Here is a 10,970-nt window from a genome sequence, read left to right as displayed (position 1 = left end):
CCCGCCGGGGTGTCGCGCGGGCTCGGCGCGTTGGGCGGCCGGGCGCGCTTTGCGGCAGCGGCGGCGGCGGCACCGGCGGTGTCGGACGGGCGGTACCGGCGGGACGGGCCGGGCCGGGCGGACCCCGCGCACCCACCCCGGGTCGGCCGCGGCTGCGGGAGGCGGAGCGGAGCCGGCGGGGTGAGCGGCGCGGGCGGGGCGCGGGCCGGAGCTTGGAGGCCGCTGCCTCCCTTTGTGTGGCGGCGCCGCCCGAGCGCGCAGCGGCCCCGGCGCGCCGGGCCCGGGGCACCGAGCGCCGCCGGCCCCCGTCACCTGCCCGGGCCCGGGTGCGCCTCAGCCCCTCCTCCCCGCCCCGCTCCCGCCGTGTTCCCGTGCCGGCGCCGCCCGGGCCCGCGCGCTGAGCGCGGCGGGTCGTGCCCCGCGGGGCGGGCCCGGGACCCCGTCCTGGCCGCCCGGTGCCGGGAAAGGCTTTTCTTTGTTTCCTGTTGTGGGTAGCGCCTCACCTCCCGGGCAGGGCTCCGGCGCCTCGGGCAGTTCCGGATTTGCTGCCTTTGTTCCTTGTCCCGGTGCCGGTAAAACGATGGATGTGTTGTCCCTCTCGCTTTCCCGTCAGCTTTGCCCTGTTACCGTGCCTGGCTGCTGCCAGCCCCCTCTTCCCATCCCGTAGCAGCTTTCAATGGGATCGGTAACCGGGGGAAATTCCGGCTTTTCCCTCCCCTGTTCCCTTTGCGTTTCCCTCCCCTGTTCCCTTTGCTAAATTTACCGTGTTTCGTGTTTCTGGTGAAACGTGGGAGATCCTGATAGCAATAAGTACTACCCGTGGTATCTGTTGGCTTTTCGCTTTCCTCTGCCTGGAGGCAGAAAATGAACCTCTAGTGTGTTAGAATGTTTTATTTTAAGTGTGTTATGTCCGACGAGTGTAAAACCTGTGGGTGTAGGGAGGTTGGAGTGGGTGACACTTGTTGTGGTCCTTCCCTACAGCTTTTGGGAGGGACAGCCTTCCTTCCTTCCCCCCGTTGTGTATATCAGTATACATGTGAATTAGTAATGGCCAAAGCTTTTCTTGCTGTGGTTTTGTGACATTTTTATGGCTGGTGGGGGCAATTACCGAGGAGATGCTCAAGCTGCTGTTGAATTGGAGGTGGTCATTGGTAGCAGTGGAGATTCTTGGTGTGACTGTTGAGAGACCTGTGAGCCAGCAGTGCAATTGCAGAAGAAACTCGGGGAGAGAGGTTCTTCAGCAAAGCTGTGTTTCTGTGCACAGCTGAGTTCTCTGTGCTTAGGAGTGTGGCAGTTTAGGAAGAAGTTTGTGTTTTGGAGCCTCACCTTCAGTGAGTGGTACATCAGCAGGTCTCTCCCTGAGTGTTTGTGATGTTGTCCAGACTGATGCATGTTTTACAGGGTTATTAGAGGAGAAAAACGTGTTTTGGAGGCTGTGTGAGTGGTGAGGGTACCTTGATCACAGCAGTGTCAGAGTATGGCTGAGATCCACAGCATTGTGCCCTGGACAGTACACATGGAGCAGCTGATGTACAGTCTGCAGGCAGTTCTGGTTGGGAGCTTCCCAGATCTTTATTTCAGGATGGGACTGGTCTTAGTGTACTCTTGGGTTCCTGGTTGAAGCAGAATTATTGATTCTGGTAGTCCCTCCTGCCTTTCTTCCACAACCAAGGGCTTGTGTTTCCCAGCACCTGCCTGGTCGAGCCACTCCAGACTGTAGCCCTCAGATGGAAGTTGGAGGCTGTGCCAAGGCTTGAGGCTGTTGTCAGTTCCCAAAATGAATTGCCTGCTGATAAACCACAGAGCTTCTCTGCATGTTCATGTTACGAGAATGTTCAGAGTGCTGAACTGTGAAAGAACCTCTCTGGGGTTTGATTGAAGGCAGGAGTTGGAAGAACTACGCAGAAGCAAACATTTTGCTATTAAATGGTTCTGTATATTTCACATGGAATTTCTGTGAAAAAAATAAGGCTTGGAGGCTTAGAAATTGAAACTTTTTTTTTTTTTTAGCGTATGGCTGCATACTTACTGCTTACTTCTGAGTATAAAAGTCTACTCTGAAGAATTTTGGAGGTGCATCATCTTAGAGTTTAATAAATGCTTGTTGACCTTAAGATTATGTTCTTATAAGCACTGTACTGCTTTGCATTCTGTAAGTTTTACAGCTTTCTGGTTTGTACTCTCAGGTCAGGTATCACTTCTGTTTACTTTCTGCTCTTGATGAATCATTCTCTAGCAAGTGGCGGTGAAATCTGTAATGCATATTCAGGAACATGAGAGAAATGTATTTTTACTGTGACAATGACAGAAGTGTCTAGCATTCTGTGTACAGAATTACTTTGTAGAGTTTCTGCTGGGCTATAAAAAGTTGCCTTCTGTTTCTTGCTTTTTTTCTCTGTCACTGTAATTATCCACTTTATTCTTTGATTTTATTCTTTATCTACCTAGTCTGAATTTTCTTCTCTCTCTCTTTGCTTTTTCTTGTCTTCCAGTTGTGGCTGTACTAACACCATTACTGGTTTGCCACTCTTAGAGTGTCCCCTTCTCGCAGTATCTGTGCTTGCCCATCAGACACTATGAGGAGATTGGCTTTTCGAGGTGCTGGTTCTACTCTGGTAAATCTGGTAAATTATTGATTGTATCTCCATCCCTCTGCCTTGGCCTTTTGCTTTTCTTTTTCCTAACTGTTAATTATTCCTACCTTACTCATCTCATGTGTGTGCCTGAAGTTGTCTCTAAGAGAAATGCTTTAATGCAGTTACCTCGTGCTGCCATACCTTGTCAACCATCTGAGTGCCTCCTGAAAGAAATCCCTGGATTTGGTTGGAAAATGGGGATGGGCTGAGATAGATGCATCTGTTCTGTGCTCAGCCTTTGAGATAGCCACAAATAAAGATACTTTTCTGATGCTGTCACTGGAAGTTGGGAAAGAGCCAATAACTTGTTCCATAAATTACCATAGTTGTTGGATGGTGGTTATTCATTTGTCACTGCTTGTGTTGGTAAATGCAAAACTATGGCCAGAAGAGGAGGGAGCTTTTTCTGTTTCTCCATGGTTGAGCCATTCATCCCACACATAAAGTGGGAGTGGGCAGTCCCATGGTGATCCAGTCCTTTTTTTCTCTTGAACATAACACAAGGTATTGTGTGGCCCTTTTCATTTGTAATTTGTTTTGGTTGGTTGTTTTTTTTTCTTTTTTGGTCTGTTTTTCGTGGTTTTGTACTTTGCCGTGGAATTAAGTGTTTTTACACCAGAACTGAGCATGTGTCTCTGTACAGCTTTTTTGTTGAAAACAGTGGCTCTTGCTTAGTTTTTGCGCATGGGATGGGGTATGAAAATGTAGAGAGTTTAAGAACATATTATGTGAAGAATTTCTAATTCAGTGAGTGTGAGCTTGGGGGTTTCTGGCCTTGCTATCATTGGTGACTATAAAACTGTAGGAGCATTTTGATTTCCTTTACTCTTGGGAATTGTGTGGGTAGCTCTCAGCAGAGGGTTGGGATGCAATGGCAGGGCTTTAAGGATGTTTCTGTTCATTATAGAAGAAGTTGGATTCCATGGGTTCCAAGAGGCGAAGAGCCACCTCTCCTTCCAGCAGCGTCAGCGGCGGCGACTTCGACGATGCCCATCACTCCACCAATGTACCAGGCCCAAGCAGGAAGAGGAGACGACTTTCCAATCTCCCAACTGTAGATCCTGTTAGTACTTTCTTACTGACTGCACCTTTTTTTTTGGGGGGGATATTGTATCACCAAGAAACAGTCTGTCTGGAACATGCTGGACTGTAAAATCAATGACCATATGTAGCACATGCACACTGGTCCTGAATCTATTCCAGCCTTGGCTGAGTTTTGTTTAGGACCTCATTCAGCTTCGGCTTTGGCTTGGTCCTGGCTTACCACTTTCATGTTTTTCTTTGCTGTTTTGTCTTTGCTATTTTGTTTTTGCTGATGATTTTAGCAGATGGAAGGAAGTTGGAGAATGAGCTGAAATCATAATGTGCAGAAGTTGAGAGCTGTGTCTGCATAGCAAATGCAGAGGGATGAGTGGGGAATGGCACAGGCAGTGATTGCTGAAGTGTACAATGCCTCTGCTATGCCATTGCATGAGCAGTCTAATGTTAATTAACTGTAGGGCAGAAGAACCCTTGTTATTGTAGATGCCTGTAACTTGGAGAGAATTGCACTGAATTAATTTACATTTTGGGTGTTTTGCTTAGAATTAGCATTGAAATAAAGCTTCCTATGTTCAAAAAATAAATGGAGATCATACAGTACCTGGCACACTTGTAAGGTATCCTGCTAAAGTGTGAGGTGGCGCTTCAGTTGCTTCTCACTTCTGCTTTAGGGCATACTATGGATTGGCAGCTTGTCCTTCCCTTTGTAAGCAGGCTTTTGTTTGTTATATCCTTAAAATTCTCTCCCTTTTCCTTATTTAATTGTTCTTGCCTTTCAGATTGCTGTCTGCCATGAACTCTACAACACCATCAGAGACTACAAAGATGAGCAGGGCAGGCTCCTTTGTGAGCTCTTCATCAGGGCACCCAAGAGAAGGTGAGGCCACAGGTCTGGTTAAACCTTGAACCTGAGATTTAATCAGGGAGAAGTGGGAATTGATAATTACTTCAGCAATACTTTATGAAAAATCTGAGCTACATTTGTCATTGTTTCATATCAGTGTTTGATCTAGGTGTTTGATGTAATTATTCAATGGGACATGCTTACATTGGTGCTCTTTTTCAGGGAAAAAGAAAAGGGATACACTGAATTAATTTAAAATGTTTCTTGTGGCACCTGCTAAAACATTCATGCCTTTGATTATAAGAGGTTCTGGCTAAGTGATGGGATGTAATACTAAGGACACAGCTTGGGAAGGTTAATAGAAGTGACCCTTGAAAATGTAGGAGCTAAGTAAGAGGCTGAATTCTCTCTTAAGCTTAGAAAATTGAGTAGTAGCAGAACATGCATGAAGTGAGCTGACTGATAGAGCACTGTCCAGATCTTTTAGCTGTAACAGAAATGTATTGGAACTTTCTTTGGTTTATTTAGTCATAAACATGCAGAGCTTTAGTGCTGTGCTTTGGGTTTTACTGCTTGGGATATGATGACTGTTTTTGTCATTGCAACAGAAATCAGCCAGATTATTATGAAGTGGTTTCTCAGCCAATTGATTTAATGAAAATACAACAAAAGCTGAAGATGGAGGAATATGATGATGTGAATGTGCTGACTGCTGATTTCCAGCTTCTCTTTAACAATGCAAAGGCTTACTATAAGGTAAGCAAACTACATGTAAAGGCTCAAATCCATTGTAAAAGGAATAAAGATGTTCAAATTCTGCCTCGGTTTGGCCAAAACCTCTTCAGTTTAGCCTGAAGTCTTATTGGTAAGAGAACAGCACATATTGCAGTTATTTGCATATATTTCCATAATGTTGACTGTATCTTTCTAAGTTGTCCTACTATAGCCATTTTTCTGTGGAAAATCATAAAATTATGTGGGGATGATCTTCATGTAGTTTTCCAAAAGATATCAAAAGCAAAAATGGAAATATAAACTGAGAAAAGTATTCCTCTTTTAAAGCCTTCTCATTTTACAACACCCTCTGTGTAACCCTTTGAAATGGAGAAAGATTTCTTTTTCTTTCCCTCTCAGAAGGAAAAGTTTATGCTTAGAGCAAGCTTATGATAGGAGTGTTGTATCTTTCTCTTCCATTTGCCACTTAATAAAATGGAAAAAAATGCACATTGACTGTCATGGTCAATGATGATAGATGTGAATGCAATGTCATCAAGACAACCCCCATGGCAATTTCCCCAAACTGAATATTTTATTATGGATATTAATGGGTTTTATTGCAGTTTTCATAAGGAAATGGGGAAAATTGGATGAAATTAATGAAAGGCTATGTTAAAACTCTAAACCAATGAAATTGTTTGTGGTGGATGAGCTGATACAGCAAATGTAAACCTGCTAATATTGCCTTTCACATATCTTTGGAGATTTGGAGGAACTCATTTGGAGATGATCCAAATGAGTTCCTTCTGAATAACCCAGCTGGGGTAGTCAGGTGACATCCAGAAAGGCAGTGTTTGTTTTACTTGTGTGTGTGTGTAGTAGCTTCTTGAAAAAAATCAGATTTATGGATTAATGCATTTGCACGTTCTCCTTCCAGGAGGAAATGTACAAAGATTTCCAAATCCATTTTGTACTCCTGGACCTTTGCAAGGCACTCAGTGTGAAAACCCCAACATTAATGGGCCAGTGGCAGGAAAGAATGATTGGGGTTTTACAGAGCATGTGCTGCCTTTGCCTATAGAAGTGTGGGCTCAAAATTTAACTGTGTCATAGAGATCTTACATTAGACTAAAAATGGGTATCCATTATTCCAGGATGAAGGAATGTTGGCATTTCCAGAGAATTATGGAGCTGTAAACTGGAGGTGTGGCACAAAAACTTAACATCATCTTTTTACCTTTTACCTTCCCCAGGCAGCTCCATGGCATGGACAAACCAGGGATAGCAATTGATTCTCAAGGTCTTTATTCCAGCAGCTATTTTATTGGCAGTGCTCCAGCAGAACAGCAGGCTTTGGGCTTTTATGTATTTCTGGTCAAGTGTCTCACTCCTGAGCATCTTGCATTCATACAGAAAGAAGCAGATTTGTGGAGCAGGATACCCTTAAAAAATCTTCTCTTCGTAAGCAACATCTGGTCTAATGTGCTGAGAATATTGAAGCCTAATAAGGCAAGATTAAGAACAGTTCTCATGTTGGTTTCTCATTTGTACCACAAGCTGTCAAGTGGTTGAGAGAGTGAAGTAAGAAGAGTGCAATCAGCAGTAATAAAGTGACATTATCAGCAGGAGTACCTGAAATAGATCCTAAATGACAGAGGAAAGGGAAGGAAAAATACATGGGTGGAAAAGCTGTCTTTGTTCTGGGTAGTGGTAATAGGCACGTGCTTGTCTGCCACTACCAGCTCTGTATTTCTGAAAGTTAATTTTCTATCTAATGCTTCTGCCTCTTCTAAAAGATATATCTAGAGGTGTACCCAGGTGGTAGGGTGTTGTCAGCTTCTTTGGAATTGCCCAGTTAATGCTGAGGGTAAACCATTGCAGTGCTTTCAAAGATATTTATTGGCATTCTTCTATAGAAGTTAATTTTCAAGTGCCATGCAATGACAGCAGTATTGACTTAAATCAAATTTCTGGCCTACTGAAATTTAGTTTGTTTTAAATGCTGGTGGTGTACTTTCAACAAAAGTCAGTGATTTCTCCAGATTCATCTAGCTGGCTTGTCCAAGCCTCAACGCAGCTAATTTTATTGTGAAGTTTTCTCAAAGACTTGGATGCTTTTGAGTGATGCATGTTATATTTTCCAATGCTTATTGTGATTCTTAACTCCTCTGTTGAAGAACAAATGAAGCAGGAATTTCCCAAGTTTTCTATTACTCATATTTAATAACTTTCAGCTGATAACTTACAAATTTCTCCCAGATGAGAGTGCCCTGAATTTTGACTGGAATGTTTGATTTGTTTTTGCAGCCAGATTCTCCTGAATATAAAGCTGCCTGCAAACTATGGGAGCTGTATTTGCGCACAAAAAATGAATTTGTTCAGAAAGGTGATGCTGAGGAGGATGATGATGATGAGGAAGGACATGACAATCAAGGAAATTCTGAATTAGTAAGTGTGAGCATGACAGCTGCAGAAGGGGGAGGCTGTAACTGTGGATGTCAGCTGACTCTGAGAGAGTGAAAAATCATTGAGTAATATTTTCATTGTTAAATTATGCCCTAAAGGGTATTTCTTATGCAAGTTTATTAGTTAATCACTTCATAGCATTGTTATGTGTGTTTCACTTTTGCCTAGCAAAAAAAGCTGTGAGCTTTTTTAAAAGTAAAGCACAGTTCTGGTTTAGTTGGAATAATACGAAGTATGCATGAATTCATGCCAACATTGAGATTTGTTGCAAGCAAGATTCATGTCTAATGACATCAGTTATCAGCAAGTGCCCCATTCAGTCAGTGCAGCTGTTCCTGGAGTGTTATGAGAGGAAATTTGGGCTAGCCTGGTTTTTCTGATGTTGGGATGCACATTTGTGATGTGTGTGACATTCTGCAGTGTAAAGCTCAAATTAGAATTTTTTAGTGTATCTTTACCTGCATAAACAATATTGTCTTCAAAAGTTGCATCTGAATTTGTAGATGATTTTTTCTGCCTTTGAAGTGCAAGTTGCTGTATTTCAGCCCAACTTGAAGCACTCCCTTGTGGCTGCTGTTAAAACTTTTTGTGATTTTTGTTTCCTACATTAGTCATCTCCAGGTTACCTGAAGGAAATTCTGGAACAGCTTCTTGAAGCTGTAGCTGTTGCCACAAACCCCTCAGGACGACTCATAAGTGAACTGTTCCAGAAACTTCCTTCTAAAGTGGTGAGTATTTTAGTGATGTAGGTTGTGTTCTAAGGTGGAAGCCTGGACATTTCTGTAGCTGATATTGCAGGCTGTGATGGCCATGCTCAGGGTGCAGTTCTCTGTTTCTCCCTCATCAGAGGCAAACTCCACCTGTCTGTACTGCTTTGTTTCAGAACAGTGTGTTCTGTTTTTGTGGTGAAAGTTTTAATCAGCAGAATAAATATTCTGTAAACCTTCACCATGGATTTGATTTTCAATCAGAACTGGTCCTTTATGTGAGTTTATTGATGAATTATAATTCCTTGTATCTGCCTTATATGAGGCATACACTGTTCTTACCTCCAGTTCATCTAATGGCTTGTTCTGTGAGCTGTTTGAACAAAAGCTTTGTGACTGTTTATAGTAATACATAAATTATTTCTGTTTTCCAGCAATATCCAGACTATTATGCAATAATAAAGGAACCCATAGATCTTAAAACCATTGCCCAAAGGATACAGGTATGAACATACTAATGTGTCAGGGTACAGCCTTTCTTAACAGTAAGCATTCCAGAATGGTTAGAAGTCAGCATTTATGGTGGCAGAAAGGGCAATGTGTTTCCCTTTGCTATTTAAAAATCTGCACACTGTGGTGATTCAATGTTCTGTGCCAGGTTAGTGCTGCAGAAGTAGCTGTGTGGAAGATCAAGCATTGTGTGCTGTGGAGTGCTAGCTTTGAGCCAGAATATCTCGGGTTCCTTGATGTTTAATGGCTTAAAGCAGCTCCTTGACAAGTGCTGCTCGTGTAAAACATTGGAGTACTGAGGCTTGGTTGTGCATTATCATCACCTGCTTCTGTTCTAGTGCTATAAATAGATCTTTTGTACTGGTGCATTTTTCATCTTAGTTCTCCAGTAATTTGAAATACTGTTCTGTAATTCTAGCATTTTGTATAGTAGGGAGGAATGGGACATAGACTGATTAAACTAGAGAATAAAGTTAAAACAGCGTTTTGTCAGGACTCTTCAAAATAAGGGTAGTGTGATCTATTAAGTGTTATTTCAATCTTAGCATTCCTGAGCTTTATAAAGACTTAGCATACATTGTTACTGTCTTTGTGTAATTACTTTTTCCAGGTACTTATCTGTTGTCTTTATGAATAAGTTGTTTTTCTATGAACATTCCCTTTATTGAATATGAATTCTTTTGCTTTTCACTATTGGCCTAGTTCTCATGCTGTCTGAAGTTTGCCACTTTAACCAGTTCTGCTTCTTATTATATAGAATGGAACTTATAAAAGCATTCATGCCATGGCCAAGGATATAGATCTTCTGGCAAAGAATGCCAAAACCTACAATGAGCCTGGATCCCAAGTATTCAAGGTTAGTTTCAGCTGTTCATAGTGTGATTTAAGTTCAGATTTTCTTGACTACTTTCTATGCTGGTTGATCCTTAAATAAGTCTTGAGTATAAAGCTGTCAAGACCCTGTTAGCATTTTTTAAAAATAGCTTTAAGTGGGTTTTTCTTTTTTACATTGCTTTTAGTAGAATTGGGGTGCAACAATGACAAAAAATGAGCTTGAAGCTGCTCAGGTCTTCTATTTAGTCTTTTCAGGCCACTGTAAAAATACTGTGTGGGAGTATTTCAGGCAGACTTTGTTCCATGCTTCATTTCTCGTGCAAAATTGTTTTATATCTAAATGTAAAAACACCTTCATCTTTGTTTTAGATAGCTGGATATATCTGATTACAGTATTATTCACTTTCAACATTAAACAAAAAAAAAAATCTTTTAATTGACAGGATGCAAATGCGATTAAAAAGATTTTTAATATGAAAAAGGCTGAGATTGAGCACAGTGAGTTGGCCAAGTCAAGTCTCCGAATCAGGTACTGCAAATAGAGTTCTTTCTATAATCTCATATAAAAACCTCTATTGACGTTCCCTTAATTGTGCTGTGGAGAGTATAGTGGGAAATAATGGCTTGAAAACTTAGATTAGTGTTGTTTTATAAGTTGTACGTTGGTTAAAATAGTTTCTGAAAGAATGCTTTTTTCATTGAAATACTTCTGTGGTGAAATGTTTTTGTGATGTTCTTGATTATGAAAAATAGTGTCAGTGGATCTTTAATTAAAGTTATGGCCAACTTCCACCACGTGTTTCTAAGTTCATAACAGAAAATGAATAGTGACAAACAAGATTTTTTTTATTGAAAAGTGCTGGATATTCCTGAGCCGTGTTAGGAACTGAAACCAAAGGGCTCACAGTTAGGTAGGGGCAGAAACACAGGGACAGAACCTTGGGCAAAAGGTACTTAGAGGGAAGTCCACTCTTGCTTGAAAAGCAATTTTAGCTATGAAAAGAGGCACAGGAACTTGACTGGATTTATTAATTAGTGAAGCAGAGATTTGGCCCTGAATATGCAGGTATAAAACACTTGATAAGAGTTGATAGCTCTATTTGTTTAATGGAATGATTTTACTTAAGAAACAGCATTTTCTTCCTGTGAAAATCCATAGTGTACAGAGGAGTGATGGAATCATTATAAATGTTTAGAAACTGAAATGCAATTAAA

The 10,970-nt window shown here is 41.7% G+C and overlaps 1 protein-coding gene across 20 annotated transcripts in view; it reads left to right on the top strand.

The window, feature by feature from the left end:
- Positions 1-21: 21 nt before the first annotated feature.
- The window catches only part of PBRM1 (polybromo 1), a 56,622-nt gene continuing 45,673 nt past the window's right edge, over positions 22-10,970 (top strand). For 5 of the 20 annotated variants that reach the window (XM_085590112.1, XM_085590102.1, XM_085590106.1 and 2 more), the window contains exons 1-9: positions 22-180; positions 3,544-3,699; positions 4,457-4,554; positions 5,130-5,277; positions 7,546-7,686; positions 8,316-8,432; positions 8,846-8,914; positions 9,679-9,777; positions 10,199-10,284. In XM_085590112.1, coding sequence (XP_085446238.1) covers positions 3,559-3,699; positions 4,457-4,554; positions 5,130-5,277; positions 7,546-7,686; positions 8,316-8,432; positions 8,846-8,914; positions 9,679-9,777; positions 10,199-10,284 — 899 coding nt within the window. In that variant the 5' untranslated portion in view covers positions 22-180; positions 3,544-3,558. Of the gene's footprint in view, positions 181-417; positions 573-593; positions 2,625-3,543; positions 3,700-4,456; positions 4,555-5,129; positions 5,278-7,545; positions 7,687-8,315; positions 8,433-8,845; positions 8,915-9,678; positions 9,778-10,198; positions 10,285-10,970 lie in introns of those variants that run through there. The other 15 variants (XM_021533817.3, XM_085590114.1, XM_021533783.3 and 12 more) reach the window with 12 other exon arrangements.

The sequence above is a fragment of the Lonchura striata genome, chromosome 12, assembly GCF_050655825.1.
Source record: "Lonchura striata isolate lonStrDom1 chromosome 12, ASM5065582v1, whole genome shotgun sequence".
NCBI classification, from domain to species: domain Eukaryota; kingdom Metazoa; phylum Chordata; class Aves; order Passeriformes; family Estrildidae; genus Lonchura; species Lonchura striata.
This window is presented reverse-complemented; position numbering and strand designations above follow the sequence as displayed.